The sequence below is a fragment of the Syngnathus floridae genome, chromosome 14, assembly GCF_059516105.1.
Source record: "Syngnathus floridae isolate MCC-2025c chromosome 14, RoL_Sflo_1.0, whole genome shotgun sequence".
Lineage (NCBI taxonomy): Eukaryota > Metazoa > Chordata > Actinopteri > Syngnathiformes > Syngnathidae > Syngnathus > Syngnathus floridae.
The window spans coordinates 11559340-11579575 of record NC_142426.1 but is presented as its reverse complement, the minus strand read 5'-3'; the positions used below and the strand labels follow the sequence as shown (position 1 = coordinate 11579575).

General features: G+C 41.5%; 1 protein-coding gene and 1 long non-coding RNA gene across 11 annotated transcripts in view; one reads left to right on the top strand and one right to left on the bottom strand.

Moving 5' to 3' along the window:
- LOC148387770 (uncharacterized) overlaps positions 1 to 20236 on the top strand; it is a 65148-nt gene that overhangs the window by 5716 nt on the left and 39196 nt on the right. The window contains exon 4 of one of the 8 annotated variants that reach the window (XR_015862828.1): positions 17994 to 18588. The exons of 5 other annotated variants lie outside the window; for them this stretch is intronic. This is a non-coding gene — a long non-coding RNA (uncharacterized LOC148387770). Of the gene's footprint in view, positions 1 to 280; positions 439 to 8438; positions 8612 to 17993; positions 18589 to 20236 lie in introns of those variants that run through there. 2 more of the 8 variants (XR_015862830.1, XR_015862827.1) reach the window with 2 other exon arrangements.
- kcnn1a (potassium intermediate/small conductance calcium-activated channel, subfamily N, member 1a) overlaps positions 1347 to 20236 on the bottom strand; it is a 37496-nt gene continuing 18606 nt past the window's right edge. For 2 of the 3 annotated variants that reach the window (XM_088397275.1, XM_088397276.1), the window contains exons 4-9: positions 19712 to 20130; positions 9425 to 9566; positions 9249 to 9359; positions 8882 to 9009; positions 6292 to 6361; positions 1347 to 5027 (exon numbers count right to left, since the gene is read on the bottom strand). In XM_088397275.1, the coding sequence (XP_088253401.1) occupies positions 4722 to 5027; positions 6292 to 6361; positions 8882 to 9009; positions 9249 to 9359; positions 9425 to 9566; positions 19712 to 20130 (1176 nt within the window). In that variant the 3' untranslated portion in view covers positions 1347 to 4721. Of the gene's footprint in view, positions 5028 to 6291; positions 8515 to 8881; positions 9010 to 9248; positions 9360 to 9424; positions 9567 to 19711; positions 20131 to 20236 lie in introns of all 3 variants that reach the window. The other variant, XR_015862823.1, reaches the window with a different exon arrangement.

Genomic DNA, 20236 nt, shown 5'->3' with positions numbered 1-20236 from the left:
TCCTTCCCCAGTAAAATGAAGCTACTATAGCAACAGCCACCTCATTTGTATCCTCTTACTCTGCTTTCGTTCTTGGCCGGCGAGAAATGAGACACACAGACGGAACGGCAGAGCGAGAGAAAAACAACGAAAGCTGAAATAAAAGACACTCAAAAGAACATTTAGTGGAATGAATAGGCCCTCCACACACACTCTGCACCTCTAGCTTAGTGTGCATTAGAGAAAAAAAATGTCCGGGAAGATCAATACTTGTATTTTCTCAGATTTCTCAATTGCACAGCAAAGCCCGTTAGCTGCTGGTGATTGGCAGGGCGTGAAGCATTATTCAGCTGCATGAAGTTTGTCCGTGCACAGACACAAAGGGAGAAGAAAGGGTGCGAGCCGGGCATGGAGATAATAAATGAATTTCCTTGCCTGCTGCAAGCTGTCCCCAAAGGACCTTTGGACAACCTGTGATGATCTTTTCACTGCTACAGGATTCCTTCCCCAAGTGTGAGGGTGAAACGCAGCATTATGAGCTAGCCAAACGTCGTCAATGGGCTAACCAAAGCAGCGTAGTGGTTCGGACTGGTGCCAGCAGCCTTCCGATTTGGTCGTAATTAACCACGCTGAGCCCTTTTTGTACATGTAGACACGAATAGAAGCTTGTTATTTGACTGCACCGCAGGACAAGGCCTCAGCGGCTGTTTAACTATAGTAGCACATTAGCTTGATCGCCTGAAAGCTGTGTGCAGTAAAAAGGCACAGAACGAAATTTTCAAACTGCCTTAAAATAATTATACACTTCAATCAAGTCGAGAATATATGACTGCGACTACTGTTGTATTGAATATCTAAATGTGGCTGCACTGGTCAAATATCAGTTGCTTAATTAAGCGTTATATGTTAGCACTAGCATTAAGCTAGCAGACTAGAACAACTTTAAAATGTAAGTTATTGACACTTATGGTCACAATGTTAGTACAATAAAGCGGACAAATTGTTTGCTTCAAAATTCTTTCGAGTTTTGCTGCCATTTTTTGCCATCTATAGGTCATATTTTTTTTAAATGCTGCAAACTATGATTTCAAGATACTTGAATATAGTCTCAGAATACACGTCTTGCATTACCCGTAATCATAGTGGCTTGAAAATTTGACATACTATGCCGAAACAATAGAATAGATGATGATCTACTGAAGTGGGGTTCAGATTTTACGTCATATTCTCATCGTATTTTTCCTTTAATATTATTTGAGTAGCCCTTATACTCTTTCAACTCCCATAAAAAACTGAGCCTGATGAGAGAAAAATTAATTCAGATGAGATTTAAAAAAAAAGAAAGACAGAAAAGGTAGACTCGTGTATCGATGGGGAAAGTCTTTAATGTTGTGACCTTGGTGTCTCTCCTTACTAGGACAACAGTTGACCTGCAAAATTAAAAATCAGCAAAGTGCATACAGAGAACATGTCCAACCTATTTTCCATCCATTGAACGTATCCCTGCGCTAGCGTGTACGTTATGCATCACGAGGCAATGTGCACAGAACAACAGATGGGTTACATTTCATTTTAGGTGAGTGTTATTGTTCAATAGTGTTGATTTCCTCTCAGGGTGATAAAAGACTGCTTATCTAATACCATCGGAATACCAATGCAAGCCCCTGACTTTTAATATAAAATATTTTCAAGAGGAGAAAATTGAGCAGGTAGTTAATTCCGAAATTGTGTTTTGGCAGGGCTTTGTATGTCAGTCATTCCTGTTCAAATGCCATTTTTGTGATGTAAAAAATTGAAACCATGATAAATAATTTCCGATAATGTTCCAATATTAATGATCTAACCTCAACAAGTCAATTGGAAAAAAAACTGGATAAGTGATTTGGAAAATGGATGGATGGGTTGCACAAGTCTGCACACCCGCTTAACACTTATCTCAGTAGATTTTTCAAATTTCAATTGACCCCTATAGGTTGTAGGTCACATTAATGATGGAAAAAGTTTTGAAATTATTCAAAACATTTGAGTAGGAGCGAATATAGGTATTTTTGGTAACATCAGTAGCTCAATCAATCGGAATATTCTGGGAAACTGAATTCATCTCAATAGTTTAATTCAAAAAGGGAAACTCGTATGGCCTCCTGGAAAGTATTTAAAGGTTTCAATTCATTTGAGTGAACTATTCTAATTGCTTGAGATCCACTTGGGAGTAAAACAAAAATGTTTCACTCAAATTTGTCTTTTTTGTATTAGTCATTGAAAATATTCACTCTGCCGCCACACAAATTATGAATCATGGCTCATCTCTGTTTTCCCTCTTTGGTATGATGACAGCATCGGACCATCCTACCCTGCGTAACCAAGTATTACACACTCCCAAAGCACGACCTGAGGGTTCCCCTCCTGTTGTAGTTATCTTTTTCGATTTTGAGATCTTTGCTGGAGGCCATTTTGGAAGCCGCTTTGTGTGACTCCTATTGATAATGATGACAGATGACAAACACGAGGCTAAACCTCACGACGTAATAAGGAGATTGAAGCATGAGACATGAACAGGCATCAAGCCGCTCGCCATTAGTCGTCCTAAGTAATCGTATGACATTGATTGAAAGGGAAGCCATAATGACATTCGTTGATACGAGTGGGGCAGAGGAGTGTCGCACTGTACAAGGAGCTCGAGGTGGGCATAGGGGGAGTCATGCTTCATCAATTCAAGCTTGAAGGGGCGGGGTGGGGGGGGATATGTTCTTAAATGGAACACTCAATGGTGGGTCCGAACAATTAATCGAATTTATTTGTTAAAAAAAATATATGGGAAAAGGACCTGATTGCAATGACTATGTGGAAGGAAAAAAAAGAGTATTTTTTTCAAAATCATGTCGCCGTAATCCAGTGCCCCAAAATCTTGTCAAAATAAAAATCATTTTTTTTATATATATAAATTCTTTCTTTTGAAAGGATTTTAAAAACCGTGATGTGCAACTAAAAAAAAAAAAAAAATTCTTGTTAGTTCTTTATTTTCCCCATGTTGGTTTCATTTGTTCCAATGGGGATGGTTCCAGGAGATTTTTCCATGGCCGTGTGGTTGCTAAGCAACCAGCAAAACTCCCAGTACTTAGTTAAGAAATGCCGCTCTTAAAATCTAATGTTGATACCCTTTCAAAATGTAAACTAATGATTCTCTGAATTCACTCAAAGTGGATTTTAAAACTTATTCTTCACATTGCTTCAGTGTACTCATTTGAATTTCCAACAAAAGACTTTTTTTTTTCTTTTTGCGTTGAAATTGCTCAGGGACCCATTTAATATTTTGTAGCCATGACATTTTTTTCACTACTTTTATTCACGTCCTTTCAGAATTTTTTTAACATAACCATGGTTTTCTTTTGCCTTTTGTTTTCGCATTTAGTGCAACTCTCAAGGTGCTACGAAAAGTAATTTTCTGTAAAAAAAAAAAAGAAAAAAGTGACAAACACAATCAAATAGTGGACATATATAAAAATTGCAAATCATTTCGAGTTAGCAAGCCATCCAGGGAACAGTACGTTCAACTATCGTTTTTATGCACAGAACCATGCGAAGGGACAGGTTGTTGTTTTTTCTGCTCCCTTTCTCCCTTTCGACCGTTGACACCAGCAGCCATTATCTTTCGAGCGCCGTGGCTCTAATTAGCGACACTGAGGAAGGTGCACTAAATGTTATGTATGGTTGTGCAGCATTGAGCTAAAAGTGAATTCATTTTCATACAAACACACATAAAAGACACTTTCGCTCGCTCTCGGAACATTCTCCAGTTTTTTCCCCCCTTAATGTTGTTAGTATAAATAGAAAAGAAAAACGATTCTCAAAGCAAGGTTGCTCAACAGAGGCCATGTGATGCATCATTTTAAGATCTTTTGATATTCGGAGAGGAATGTATCTGAAAAGGGAATGCAATGCTGTAGTCAGACTGTTAACATCGTAAAAAAGCTCTGAAATTAGTAATTAAATAACCCTCTACTATTTATACATTCAGGCACTGAAAAATCACATGTCAATATGTAACTAAAAAAGATAGTCGCTCTCATTTTCCCTTGGTAAGAACAAGGAAGCTGAAACCTTGAAGTTGGCAATTGTGTACATTTTTTTTTTTCCTACCCAGTAGTAATGCCGTCGCGCTCGGCTGGCGCGGGACACGTTGCTCCTCTCCAAAGCGTTAGCAGCTAACCTACGGGAAAGAATCCATGACGCCGGTCTTTTGAAAGAGAAATCCAAAGTTTTGTCTCACCCTCCTCACCGAATACCACCGCGTTCATGCCCCGCCCCCTCCCCCCAGGTGGTTAAGGACTTTCCGGTGTGATAGCCAGCTCTCACCCCAGTGACCCTGACCTCAGTCCATTTTTAAGGGCTTTTACAAAAAAAGCTAACTTGAACAGCCATACAATGGCTAAAACATAAACCATATCTCTACTTTATCTCGGTTTATTAGTCTTTTTCTTTTGTTTCTTTTTTGTTTGTTTTTCAGATGTCTTTTTTTTTTTTCGGGATTTCGTCCCCCGCCCCGCTCTTTTTTATTTTTTTAGTTGCTCTGATCCAGTCGTGCGCTGAAACACTCAGTCACAGCGGGAGAGAGATGGGTTTTTGGATTTAATCGGTGTTACGGGGAGAGGGAGGTCAGGATATGGGCTCAACATCAGTCCGGCGACGGACTCTTTGAGAGGGAAGAAGAACAAAGTGAGGAGATGGATACGGAAAGGTGCTTCTTATCCGCTATCGGAGGAGGTGTGTGGTGCGGTGGACGGCGAGCGCCGCCTGCGGGTGGTGGACGTCCACGAACGCTCTGAGCGTTCGGAGCGCTCGGAGGCTAGCGAGGCGGGTCGGAAGCGGTGAACAAAGCCGTCCAGGAAGTCCTGCTGCTGCTGGGTTATGGCTTGGGAGATGAGGCAGGGCAGCGCCTGCAGGCTGCCCGTCACAGAGTCCAGCTTGTCCTCCAATGTGCCGATTCGCTTGTCCAGCTCCTCGCTGCGCTCCTGGAGTTCTGACACCAGGTCGTACATCACATTCTGGGTCTACGAATGGAGAAACGGTGTTGGCTAGTTCAAGACTTCATAAGCCATCAAGCGGCAATTAAATTAGATATCCAAAAGTTCAAAGTAAGTCTGATTCAGATTGAAGACTTTAATGCACCGAAGCCACTTTGTCAAAATCAAATCTCCTCAGCGACTAAGGGTCTTTAAATAATAATTTTCCATAAATTACGAGTGCAGATTGAAGATTTTTATTCTAAATGTGACACCGTGATAGAAAGAAATGTTAGCGGCGAGATGGCGAGGAAAGAGCGCGGCAGTTTTTCAGCAAGTCAGCAAAGATTTTATCTTGCTGCCAATTTAACAAACCGCCTCCTCCATTTATAGCCAGAGATGCTCTTGAACGTCTCAAGCATTAGCTTCATGTTCCTCATTCACGTAATGAGAGGCTTTTCACAGTCGACGTGGGATCTGCCAATGCCAGCGTATTCTATCTCAACTCGGAAATTGGCCCTCTCAAACTTTCGGGAGAATTTTTGTATGTAGATGTGCTCTTAAAAAAAAAAAAAAAAGACACGACCCGGTAATTTAGCCCAAATGATTTTGCAAACCACCCAGATTCCTAATTTGCATTCCGATATTAATTCAATCTGACAGTTAGATATTGGATGTTGGATTGAAAAGGAGACGCTCAACTACCTCCTGCACACAGATGGAATGTGATGGAGGAGCAGAAGAGGGAGGGGCGAGTAAACACACATTAAAGGAGGTGGCCTTGTGACCTTTTAAAACACACACTGGAGTGGAAATGCCAGCCACATCAAATGAGGCTGCAGGATAGCGCCTCGCTTTGAACCGTGTCTTTGCTCTGCTCTGCTCTGCTCTGCTCTGCTCTGCTGCCTCGCCTCGCCTCATGTCTGCGGCAGGGCCGAGGCCGCCGAGGCGTGATGCATCCCCCTTCTAACCTCTCTGTACGCCTTCCGGGATCAAGACGCCTTCTCTCTGCTCTTTAACGCGGAGTTTCTGGTCTCAGCCTTGCAGCTTGGAATGTACCCTGTCAGTTTAGATTGTAGTTGCCAGTTCAAAGTGGAGCAAAGTGCGGAAATGCGATTCAACGCCTAGATCGGTTTCGGCCTATTAAAAAAAAAAAAGATACTATAAAAAAAAGAATAATACTATAACAAAACAAAAACAAAAAATATACTATAACAAAACTAATAATAAAAAATATAATAATAATAATACTATAACTATACTATAAAATAAAATAAAAAATAAATTGTATTTGGTGTGACTGCAAACTTGCCTTCGCCAGGTCCACCAAGGTGTTGGCCTGATCGTTGAGCTTCCTCTGCTCCATCTTCACACTACGCAGTCTGGGCGGAGACATAAGGAAGTCGAGATGGGGAGAAGGGGGCGGGGCAAAGGAAAGACAAGACCAAAGAGAATCGGGGAGAATTGCAAAAAGAGTGGAAGGTAGCAGATAGTTTAGGGTCATGAAAGGGCCGATGGGGAAAGAAAAGGAGGAGGAACAACACAGTTTGTTATCAGGAGCCCTCGTGATATGAAATCCAAATCAAAAAATGTCACTGCGCATGCTTTCCACTTAATCATCATACATACATATATATATGCTACATAAATATATATGTATAGAAATTCAAGCATTTCCTGGTCTTTGTCAATTCAATAGCAAACCAATACATGCAAAACGACGGAAGCATATTACATTTGTGTCTGGTGTTTACAAGCGGGTTCTTGATGATGTAGCTTTTGCTTACGTCGGTAAAAAGAGAGCGAGAGGCACAGTAAGGTTGAGTACATTACCATCATTGTTGTTTCATTGGAATAGCTGCGAGAAGTGTTAGCTAAACTTGCCAACTAAGCATCAGATAACTCAAGCTGTGGCTAATGTAATGAATTCGATAAAGTGCGACTTACTTCGCTCAGTGGTAAATGAGAAAATAAAGCGCTTGCGAAATGGAAATTACATTTCGGCTAATATGAACGCACAAATCAACACGACGTTTTATGCCAGACATGTTAACGCTTATATATATTTGTGTTATTAGCAATGGTTGTCAGCAAGAATGCAATATGCTTCCATTCTAGAGCATCCTTCAAATCTTCAAATCAAAACATTCTCATTAGTTATCACCCAAAAAGAAGACATTAAAAAAAAAAAAACAATGACATGCCCATTGTCACTGCCACACCCAGTCCAGTGCCAGGAATTCCAAACCTTTTTTTTTTTTTTTGCGTGCAGTGGCTGTGAGTGGTGTAATACACAATGAAATATGTTTGTTGTTGTAACATGACGTGTTTTACTGATGGGGCCTGAAATGAGATGTCAAATGGCGTCACTTGGCTTACATACATGATGTCGTTGCTCAAGACACACTTGAGTGTGTCGTTGATGGCAGCGTTGCCATTTGGACGTCACCTAGATGTCTGTTTAGCAAATTGCTAGACAAGATAGAACTCAGTGGCTTTTATTCATGTGCAAACTCCCTCGTGCATATCATCTTCCCGCGCTTACGCTGTGAAGACAAAAGTGCTGCGGTGCCTTGAGGTACAAAAGACGCAACTTTACTTTATCCAAACAACCCTTTGAATTATTAATATAAAATCAAAGGTAATTTGAGATTTTTTTTAAAAATACCTGTCTCTTTAAAATGTATTTGATGAAGAATGTATGAATTAATTATTTATTGGGTAAAAAAAGAAAAAGGGGGAGCATAAAAAAATGACACCCCAGCCAAAGTCAACTGGGAGCGAAATTAATCCTGGTGTGCACAAATTCCGATATCATTGATAAATTTAGAAATTCAAAACACTGCAATCATTTCAACCTGATCTGAATGACAGTATATGTGTGCTGTGTGTGTTTGTGTTGACAAAAAAAAAGTAGGCGTGCACAAAGAGTTCTCTCGATGCAGGTTAATATAGCCAGCCTCCAGAGCAGCTATATTAATCATGGGCAAACATAGTACAGATGAAAATGAACCGCGAGCCAACAAAGCTCACATGCTTCTTTCTTTCTTTCTTGATTTCTTGATTTCTTTCGCTTTCTTTTGCTTTCTTTCTTTCTTTCGCTCTCTCTGTTTTGCTTTCTTTCGCTCTCTTTCTTTTGCTCTCTCTTTCTTTTTCTCTCTCTTTCTTTCTTTCGCTCTTTTTCTTTCGTTCTCTTTCTTTCTTTCGCTCTCTTTCTCTTTCTCACGCTCGCCCTAGGCAAGCCTCCACCATCAACACCAGCAGCAAAACGTGGACGCTGTTTTTTTTTGTCTTCTTTTTTTTTTTTTGTCCATTAACTTCAAGAGAGCACGGCAAGCGAGATCGAAGTCAATCGAACACCGACCGACTTCAGTGAAACCAAAAACAATGGCGCTGTGTATTTTGGGTTTGTTTTCGTTCTTATTTTGGCAACACACACTCTGTTCATGCATGTCAAAGGCAGACACGGAGGAGAGAGGAGGATGTTGAGGAGACAGAAGGAGGATACATAGAAGACTCAACTTACTTCTGAGCTCTGCGGTGATAGAGCAAAACAAAGACAGAACACAGTACAGTTTTAACCGCACGACATTCACAAAACGACCTTCACAATTCTCACTGTAAGCACAAGGTCAAAGGGGGGTTGGCGGGAAAAAGGGAACAGAGGAAGGGGGTTGGGACCGTTACACTAAGTTGTCGTGTGTACGTGTGTGTGTGTGTGTTTGTGCGTGCCTCACAATCACAAGAATCAAAATATTATACCTATTTAGAAGACATCTTAAATGCTTTCTATCACTGAAGTAATCTGAAATTGGACATTATTCTAAATGATTTTTTTTTTAGGTTGGGCACTCTGATTCTCATTTATGGGTGCTTGTGCATATCACTTGATATGAACTTACTGGTGAATGGCTTGGAGAAACTTGCGTTGGTGTTTCCGCACCTTGGCGTGATCAATCTTCTTGACCAACTTGGTGTGTTTATAGATGAGCCATGTTTCCCTGAGTACATTGGCAGCTGTGTTCTTTACCTGTGAAACAAGGAAACAAACTGGGATGCTCAGTAGTTGTTCAGGCAAACAATATTTTGAGTGTAGGCCAGAACAAAATGTAGAATAAAATAAAAATAGGTGCCTCCTGTGATGAGGAACCAGAAGGAGAAATTCTAGTGAATTAAATAAAATAGAAGAACCAGTACCATACAATGGAATGTGGTCCATTATAGTTTGACATTGCCTATGTGTATAATGGCCGCTAGCTGGTCACTCACTCGTTTGCAGAGTTGCGTGTCCATCATGAAGTTGTGAACGTGCTTCTCCGCCTTGGTCAGCTCCAGCTTCCTGGCCACCACTGCAACCACAAGTGCAGTGCAGCCAGCTCCCTGTTCCACATAGACAAGCTGACGCTCGGAACTTTATGATGGGCAATGTGTAAGAGAGAACCTACCATAATCCCTGTAAGCAGACACACGCCTTTCCCACAGTACGTGTGCGGTACCATGTCCCCGTAGCCAATGGAGAGGAAGGTAATTGAGATGAGCCACATGGCTCCCAGAAAGTTACTCGTCACTTCCTGTTTGTCATGATACCTGAAGACGAGCACATGTGGGAGACACGCAGTGAGTAAGACGGCACGCCGTTTGGGGAAGGGGGGACATGCTAAAAAAAGTGTAGAGATGCTTGATGATGGAGGAGTGGAGGGGTCGTATTTTGGGAAGCTGAAAGGTAACAAAGATGAAAGTCAAATCAAGTCAGCTGGGTGGGGAATCGTGTTTAAAAGGAGGGATGCACTGGTAACGATATCTGGTAAAATAGTCCGATACTACGTGACGTATCTTTCAAGTAGGAGCCATGTCTAGATTATAAGGTGTTCATATTATTATTGTTTATTATACATGTTTTGTGAGTTGTAGGTAACACCATGTATCCTTAAATCAGTTTCGATATAATTTGTCGTGTAAATAATGGTGCCTTTCTGGTCAGAGCGGCCACCATTCTTGTTTAGTCCTGTTAACGGCTATGATTAAAGGCTATATAAATAATATACATAAACTTGACTTGTGCTGCATTCAAGTACAATTTGTAAATGAAAGTGCTTTTTATTTTGCTGTACACTAAAATTAATTAGTAAGGGAATTACATGTTTACATTGTATCAGTGCATCCCTATTTAAAAGTAGGACACTGATATGTATGGAGTTGGTCACATGATGTGATGAAATGGGAGATTATGAAAATGCCAAAACATATTTCAGGTTCAGTGACTGTTTGTGAGGTGAATGAAACCAAGGAGCATTCCGAAACAGGCCAGTCGACCGCTTATTGCTGTAAAAATGGATGAGAATCAATGAGATGCAAACGAGAATGTCGCTGCGAGGTGAGGAATCCCAACAGATCAAACTGGGTTGGAACACGACAACCAAACATACTCTCGTGTCAGTTTATCCCAAAATATATGTGCTTCCGCATCCAATTAAAAGCTGCCGTATTCACATTTGATTGTAAATCTACCACCATGGGGTTTATAGTGCCCCCCAGCAAGGTTTGAAAATGGAAATGATCCCTCCTAATTACGTTGCCTGCTGAAAATAGATGACAGCCATGCTTGAGTTGACAGTGCAAATGCCCACTGTGAGGATGCAAGGATATTGGACAAAACGAGACACCACACCGTACATAGCTGCATCCATGATGACATTCCCATACCTTTTCACTGAGATACATCCCCCCCGCCCCCCCATTCAACTCGGCTGATTATTCCCAATGGGCTGTCTAGGAGGAGATCAGATATGATTTAATTTGGCATTCAAATATTCATCAGACACCTTGGGACAACGGTTGGCTAACATCCTCCTGACAAGACAATGTATGTCAATTTAATTTCTTGGGAGAGGCCTCAAGATGTTCTAAAGGGAATTCAGTCTGGGCTGATAATGAATTGCAAATTCAAACGCCAGCAGTGATCCAAGACTCCAAATTGCTGAAATAATTAGCCCCACGCCCTTAAAGAGCACCAACTTTCCAATTCTTTGGCATCTAGATGCAGACATGACTGCTCCATCCGCTCCTCCCAGGCAGCGCCATAGTCCTCCCACATTCTTCACCAGTTCTTAAAATGTCCACCTGTTTCCTTTCATGCTCCAAAACGACAAAAGTTGTGTTCTCCTCTGAATGGCGACCAAAAAAGTGCAGACCGTGAGATTCAAGCTTCACTGATGACATGCAGAGAGGCAGTCGGTACGATACCATGCAGGAGTCAAAAAGAATAAAACCCAAATAAAAATAAAGCTGATTGCATCCTGCATGCTTCAGGGGTAGTATATTGAGAGCAGGTAGGGGGAAGCTCTGCAAAGTACTGCAGTCAGACCATATGGAAGCGGCTATTATGTCTTCTCAGATGGATCATTTGTAAACAGTGGCACAGTATTAGATGTGCTCGTTAACTTTCATACCGCTGTCTCTTTTACCTGCATCTCAACATTTCACCAGCTGCCCTTTGATAGTTGCCCGGGGGCTTAACTTGATCACTATTGCGTTCATTTCATTCATCTTGCCATCAAGGCGAGCTGAAAGGGAGTCAAAGATGGACTTACTCCAAAAAAAACACCCAAGACCATATACAGTGGAACCTCTAAAGTCGATGAAATGTTCGGGATGACTGTACTCGTGTTGCTTGTTTGAGCTTTTTGTGAGGTTTTTTGCACTTAGCTTAAACAAAAGCCATTGGGAGAAGAATTCAAAGAAATGTATACAGTGGTACCTTGACTGACATGTAGAGCAGGAGCTTCTGATTACTTCTCGAATCGAGTATTCAGATGATCCCATTTGTATCATCAAATACAATAATATGTATGCGGCGAGTTGTCTGGCTGTTAGCCGGCTAGCTAACCGGTGGGCTAATACGCGTGTTGAGAGACTTGCCGGGAGTGGCGGCCATTTTCTATGAATGTTTTCTAACCTTTTATTCAATAATATCATTGAAAGGGCATCAGCAGCTTTGTAGACTAGTTCAGAGGCATTGTAATACATTCAAACTAGCGACGGTAGCTTATATTAAATTAGCTAACAACAATAGCTAGTGTATGTGTGGAACGAATTATGCGCGACCTTAAAGGTTCCACTATATTCCATTACACTAAGAGGAATAAAATTAAATGACATCATTTTCTAATAATTGCCTACTTCTATATAGAGCAACATCTATAGCAAGAAATAGAGCAAAGGTCATTTGGGAACAGAGACAGAGGTGGAACAGATGCGAATCATCGCAAGTATTTGAAGGCTCTCAATATACTGTGAACGTTTGGGAAAAGAGCTGGCACCACTTTAGACCTACTCAAGGACAAGAGCTTAGTTTCATCCCCATTTAATAAAATCTTCCCCACAGACACTTTGTAAGCATAATCTCAATTAGGTCATTTGACGTTTACTTTCAAGGGCTATAGGTAGCATAATATCAACATAATATATTTGGGGGGGAAAAAAGCACTAAGCTGACCTCGTCAATCAGTGAAATTAATCATCTATGTCCACCACAAGTACATCGGTTCTCATATCAGTTGTGCCGTTTCATAAAAAGTGCTAATTTCCTACGTGTGTGTGTATTTGAAGGAGTGAAAGCCGAAATCAAACACATTGAAGATGGGGAGGGTGTGAGAGAACCAGACACTCGGCACAAGCATGCACATTCACACAAACCAGTAGCAAAGATCTGATTTGCAAAACTATTCTTCTAATTTTACATCAACGTAGTTCCAGATGGCGTTTATGCTGTAATGAAATTATATTCATTATAGGATTGGTTAAAAATGACGGCTTGCTTTTAAACGGCTGTCTTTTATCGGGCTAATTCATTTCATCTGTTAAACCGCCATGACACGGTAATTTGGAATCATTAGCCTATTTCCGAAAAGAGCTGTGCAATCCTTGAGCTTTAGATTCCAAACTTCATCCTTCTTTTTGTTTCAAGTGGTTGATTTAAGCCACATTCACACGCTTCTTCAATCTGCAGCAAGTGTCTGTGGCAATCATTGCCACTTTCCATAATCTGGATGGATTCACGTCTAGAAAAGCAAATTAGAAAAAAAAAAAAAAAATCTTTCAACCAATGCAGCTCTTGCTCGCATACATTTGAGCACGAACTGATAACGCATAGCGATGCCCCTTTGCTAATCATGGTAAACATGAGCAGTTGATGAATACCAAATTGCCAAGGTGCAAACATCACTGCTACATGGTGCTAAGCAAATCAATCAAGTGTCAGCACATACAATACAATATGGATTGGCACGTTGGATTTTGTAATGAATATTCATCTCTGCTCTTAATTATCCAAATGCTACAAAAGGGATAACACGACATTTCACTGTGCATGAATACTACTCTCGATAAATAACTGGAATATTCTTCAGCAACCTAACCCTTAAGCCAACAGAGAATGTTCTTCACTTATTGAAGCCAAAAGTGGTGACAGCAAAAGGCACAAAGAAGCAGAAAGTGAAGGTGGCTGCAATGAAAGGCCTGGCAAAAGCATTCATGCAAATCTGCCAGCTACTTCTCTTCGCCCATGCTCTCGCAATTGCTACACTTGGATGACAAACCATTTCATTCCCAACTTGATAATATCTATATCCTTGACTTTGCACCATTTGTTTTTAAGTCATCTCTTCCAAAACAGACTTGCAAAAATTACTCTTGCATAATGTTTCGCAAGGACATACGTAACTGAAGACCAAAAACTGAAAAAAGACGATATCTCACTTTCTGTATAGCTGTATATAGTTTGACAAAATAAATACTAATAAGAAATAGTAGTAGTAGACAGTACAAAACTTACCAGACCTGTACTAAATGTTACAGTGAAAAAATTCCTACCCAATACTATGATTAGAATCGCTTAGCTTGATAAAAATTCTCAAGATTATAGAAAGTATCCCCATCAAGAAGAGTGGAAGCTGTTCTGATGATTGTTGATGTTCATGAGACCTATATAGGCTCATATAAAGTATATAAAGCGAGTGATGTACCGATACTAACAAATAACTCCGATACCAGATCTTAAATCTCAAATTGTAATATCGGTCATTTCGATACGAATGGAACGGTCCAGACTGTATGTTTTGTGATGCAATATATCTTCCTCTCATCTACACTTAAATCATTGAGCAAATTAATACAGACAGCACTTTAGTGAATGATTATGTTTCGTACATTACTATCAATCAACTAAACAATTACGCTGAAAGTGCAGGCATTGTTAGCATGATGGATTTATGCCATTCTTGTTTAACTTTAAGAAATTGTGTGACATGACTCTGCAGTTTGCATGCTTTCATTCATCTCAACTTCATGTGTGACATATAGATATATAAATATGACTTGCCTTGCTTACAGTAGGCAGTAATTCTTACTTTCTATGGGAATGTGCCATTACTTGATTTACCAGGCATCAAGTACTGTTCACGAAGCCCTTCATTTTAATATTTTAACGTTGAGTTGTGTCTCTGGGGTTATCGGATATCAAGCACTCTATTACAATGTTTCTCTGAACACTTTTGCTGAGTGTGTCGGAGCCACACTTGCATAAAAGCAAACTGTAACAAAAGCTGGCAAACCTTCGCCACAAACCGTGTCCATTTAGAAAAAAAAAAGTGTTCCACAGGTAGTTTTTGTTTTTGTAAAGTGAGCGAGCAGCGATCTGGGGAGACTCTTTGAAACACAAATATGCATTGGTGGTCACCTGGACCAAAAAAAACCATCTTGTACTAAAGCCAAAAGATGGCTCCATCGGGAGTAAGACCAACCTTGCCAAATTTTATGTAAGCAAAACACATGGCCACAAAAGTTGAACATGAGTATATTAAATGAGTATATAACATTTGTATATTTCAGGCAAATGACAATTGGAGGTTACCTTGTTAGAATTATTGCTATTGTTTTGCAAAATATTACGAGGGAGTAAATCAATAATTAATATATTGAAATCTGAAAATAACAAAAAAAACATGATCGGAATCTACAAAATAAATAATGATCTCTCAATATGCTGTGTGGAAAAAAATTCACGGTACATTATCAGTTGGCAGGTTTGTTGCCACTGAGAAACATTAAGAGTAAATGATGTGTTAAGTGCTAATGTTTGGTGGAACAGCTGTGGAAAGAGTGCGTGAGGGCTGTTTGGGCCTGAGCAGCGACTGTGCAAAGTCACACTGATAATGTGTCACTTTCAGAAAAGGTCACCGGAGCATACACTGCCACTTGCCCTCAAGGTTGACATCAGTCACATTAACCGTATCCGTCTTTGTTACGGTGTCAGTCATCGCAAACATGCGAGGAGTTCACACACACAAACAACCACACACACACACTGTCGAGGTTTTTTCTTGGCTCTTGTTGTTATCTGAATGCTGAGGCAAGCGTTCACATTAAGTAGGGGAAAAAATATTTGTTATTATTTTTGCTTGTTTTTCAGCAGATTAGAACTCATCAATTTTTCAGGTTGCATGAGCTAAATAGTCAGTACAAATAACGGGCTGTTTATGCAGATGGACAGAAAAGCGATCACTGTGATGTCATAGTTTGCGTTTGAGATGACATTTTTAGAATGGATAGTTGGGAATTTTACAAATATTTGAAGCAACACACTTTCAATGCAAATTGATTGGTAAGCTTTTCAAAAACCTTATTTAACAAAAACAAAAAAAAGAACATCGTTTTGTGGAAATAAGTAGCAATATGATAAACTATCAAATATATTGAGTCAAAAGAATTCCAAGACTGCTTCTTGAGACGATGTTGCAAAGTCATAAAATGATAGAAAAAGTGAAGTGGTGGTTAATTTAAACCATTGCTTACGTCTCATTATTCAACATGCAGCGCCACAGCTTCGTAATGGGAACCGAGCAGCGCTGACAACGGGGCTACGATGTGCCCTCAAGAACTTTACACGATATCATGTGTATTTTGCATAGGACTGAGCGATGAACGGTGCAGAATAAAAATTCAACTGAATGTGCGCATGAAATACAAAATTATGCTATCCAGTTTTAGTGCACCCCTGTAAAATAAACTATATATTATCCGTTATAATTCCTGTAAATTCTGACCAATTCCTGTGAATTCCCCAAAACATTTTTGCCAGCCTATTCCTCCGTTTAGAATATGCTGTGATATATTAGACAGCACAGGCCTTATAATAATAATAATAATAATAATAATAATAGTGGTAATAGTTAAATGATTAAAACTGACTGAGGCATTTTGGATTTTACCACAACCTGCATGGAGGTGCGGTCGACTTGAAACTCAAACCCGCTCATCTAGACGGGGTTGCCCTATGAGAGAAAGTTCGCCAAACTTCCTGAAAGCTTGTCTTTCAGCTAGCCTATAGGTCTCGTATCACCTGGAAATAGAGCACTTTGCTTCCGTTAACAGCGTTAAAGTAAAGCAGGAGACGAAGAGAATTAGATTGCAGATTTTCCAGGGGTAAAAAAAAAAAAAGAAGAACAAGAGACCAGGGAGGCAAGCAAGGCATGCATGAAAGTGTGTTACTGAGTTTGGGGTGGATTAGGCCTACTTGGCTCGGGATGGATACGGAAAGGCATAGGGACAGGAAATCAGTCGTGGGGAGAGATGAGGCAAAGCATGCCACGTTAGATGGGTACAGTAAGAGATCTGCAGGGGATCAGTCGGGAGTAGGCGAGAGCGGGAGGGAGCTGCAGGGGAGCGAGGCAGAATAGTTAAGGAGCTTAGTTGAGCTAGGTTAGCTCTGAAGATGGGCCGCATCAAGACACAAGGCAAAAGGAGCCCAGAGTTAAATCCATCCATGGCAACGTTAATATTCCGTCAACCCTGCATCCCTCAGTCTCTCCGCTTTGCTGTCTTTCATTCCCCTCATCTAGGCATTTTCCAGACAGACTCCATGCTTGTCCAATCTCACACTGTTATTGCCCTCTGATGGGCTCAGGAGCGCGGTCAAAGTGCAATGGCGCAGTTGACAGAAGATACTCAAACAGCACTTTGGGAAACAAGCGCCTCTTATCCCCCGCCCCTTGGTGGGTCTTTTTTTTTTTCTGACTTGAGATGGGTTTAAAAAGTAAACATGAAAACCCGCATGCTGTTTTGATGTTTACGAGAAGTGGTGGTGGTAGGGCTGAGGGAGATTTGTGATTTATGGATGAACAAAAACTGGAGACGCTGCAGTCTGCACTCAAACTCCCCTTCAAAAATGTCTCCGTTTGAAAGCAACTTACCTTCCTGTTTTTTCTTTCCCTGTCTTATTTTTTTCATTCATCATTGCTGCACTACATCATAAACACACAGGCCTGACACCAATGGTTACATTAAATTGCATTAAATGACTTGACATCTGTCCTCTTCTTGGATGCGCAGACTGTCTGGCAACAGACTACTTCCTTTCTAGCAAAACAAAAAACAAAAAAAAACTTAGGCAGCGGACAGAAGTCTGCAGAAACCATTACAGCACTATTGAATTAAATTGTGAAGGGAGACACATAATGAGATGGTAATGAAAGAACAGAAAGGTTTTCGCTCCTCAAACAAATCTTGGAGTTGGTGCTAAAACGACTTTTGTGCAATATGGATCTATAACAATTGCATAAAGGAAGGGAGGAAAAAAACAGAAGCCACAAAACGCTGTCCGGCCATCCTGGGAAGGTGACTTGAAGGACAAATCTCCTCCTCCTCCCCCCGACCAGCCTCACACAAGACAAAATAGTGAGCAAAGAGACGCTTGCTTCAAAGTGCTGCTCTGCTATGCCCCGCAAACCTGGGAGGAATCCTCTTGAAGGATGATGTCACCTTCATGCCAACCCAAGAGGTCCTCCCTAATCCTTCTCTGCAGTCTGCCCACTAAATTTGGAAAAGGCCATTCCTAATTATTTTAGAAGGGGCTTGCCCATTGTCACCACTAAAACCCTGCCCACCCAAAATCCCGCTCAGGGTAGCAGTGGCGCCAGCTCGATACAAAAATGTTTTTTTTGGTTTTTTTTTCCACAGCTAGAGAGCGAGGACTCACATGGTATCCCTATGGAGCAGCATAGTGGGGAATAGAAAGTACAATAAAACATTATAGACACATGCACACACCCACACATACATGTGCATGCTTGCACCCATTGGTCGAGACACACCCGCATCTGGACACGCGTGTTATTCCAACACTGAAACCAAATCACATGCACGTGTCATGGGAGGTGTCCGAGTGTTTTCGTGTGTGTGAGCAAACCAATCACTGCTTTCGTTAGACCTTCTCGTCTAAATCACATTCTGACCCCAACACTGTTTGTTTACATGACAACGACCTCGTAAAAAAAAAAGATTCTATATGTCCTGACCTGACCTGCAAAAATGTTGTAATGTGCATGCCAGGCTTGTGGAGGGCGATGACATTTTTTTTTAAAGACACAAAGCGTGGGGCGGAAAATCCAGGCTGTTCTCTGGCACCAGTATTGTTTGCGAATCAATAAAACAAAAACGCTAGAATAGCATATTCACAGTTTCACTTGGATCAACTTGGTAAAATAAATTTCATTTAGTCCCCCTACCATTGATAGTTTGCTTGTGTTTAATTCTCTCCGTGGCCTAGCACCAAAGTACATCTCTCACTATAGCACTGTGAAATGTCCTGTGTCTGAATTTCCCTATCCATAAAATAAAATTTGAGACCAGCTTTCAAATATTTGCATTTTCAGGCTCCTCAATACTGTTGTCATGTAAACAAATAGCCAAATAACACAGTTTAAATATTTCTAGATTCAAAATGGCCTCTGGTAGAAACAGCACCTCACTCTGAGGATCTCAAACATTCTGGGACCATTATTGGCATCCCAATTGAGGTTTTGAACCCACTATCCAGCATTGACAGGTTTTGAGGATCTCGGGTTCGGCGTGCGAGGGGGGAGGTGGTTAGTGAGCAATGTGAACTCGGTGGGGTAGTTAAGAGAAGAGGTAAAGGGAAGGAAGGAAGGAAGGAAGGAGCGGGAGGCAGAAGCAGGCAAGGTGGGCTGCAGGAGTTCACCAAGCATCAATAAGTAGGCTGAAAAAGGAGATAGCAAGCCGTCCTCTTAAGTGACCCTTCACTTTTTCAGTGCAGCGCACAATCACATGGTTCTGACAAGACCTGCTGCAATGGCGCTCTCAAACCCCCGCCCCGCCCGCCCTGCCCTCCCCCTCCCTTACCCTACTGACTCCCCTTCCCTCCAACTATGCAAAGATGACTTAGAAACATCAAAGCTGGCATTAACGTCTCATTTCCTTATGTAAATGCCAAATGAGGAAGGAAAGAAAATCTTTTCCTTCCTCCCTGCCTTTTTCATTTCAGAAAAACCTAGCTGCCCCACCCCCTTGAGACACTTGTGCAGTTTGGGGCAGAAAACGGGTGAGGGGGGATCCAGGGGGGCCGTTCTGCATTACCAAAACAAATCATTCAGCAAACAAATAATTAGACACTCATGAATTATGGACAAGCTGAATAGCGATAACCACGAGGCGCGGGGAGTTGTGCAGCGATTGCTCGGCTACGGAATCACGTGTTGTTGTTGTTTGAAAACAGGCAGTGTGGTGAGCGGGCTGCTTGTGCTTGTCCACGTGTTGATTCAAGTGCAAATTAGTGAAGGAAAACAATTTGAGAGGTGAGGGCTAGTGAAGGAAGGTGTTTGGTAAGCCACAAAGTGTTTCAATCGGACATGATCCAAAATTCATACGCTCGTGTTTACCTCTCGCAGACGCGCACCGTCCATGCAGCAATGATCCAGGACGATATACTGAACACTAGCAGCACAGTTCCCGGGCAGATGGTCATGAGCGTTTTCATGACAAAGCGCGTGTTGAAGTTGATTTTGTTGAGGGCGCCGATGCTGCGAGACGAAGCGTCCGTGAACAGCTTGCTGTGAAGTAGCATGACCCTGCCGATCAGGTAGAGTCTCAGGAACATGGGGATGGAGAGGATGATGTCCACGTCGGCATCCGCCACGGATGGCGCGTACGTAAAAGCCAGACGGGCCTTCCACGTGAAGACGTACTGGCCGGGGATGGGATGGATGGCACACACCAGCAGCTCCAGCACGATGAAGAAGATCCGCTCATAGGTCATGGCTATCCTCCAGTCATCTGCACCGTTGTCCACCATAAACAGCTGAGGGGAAGCAGACAACATGACTCGCTGGAGGACAGAGAATCAACCGCGGCCGCATTTCGTTTACATCGCATTGCTCCGTCTTGGCATCCTGTTCCCAAATGAT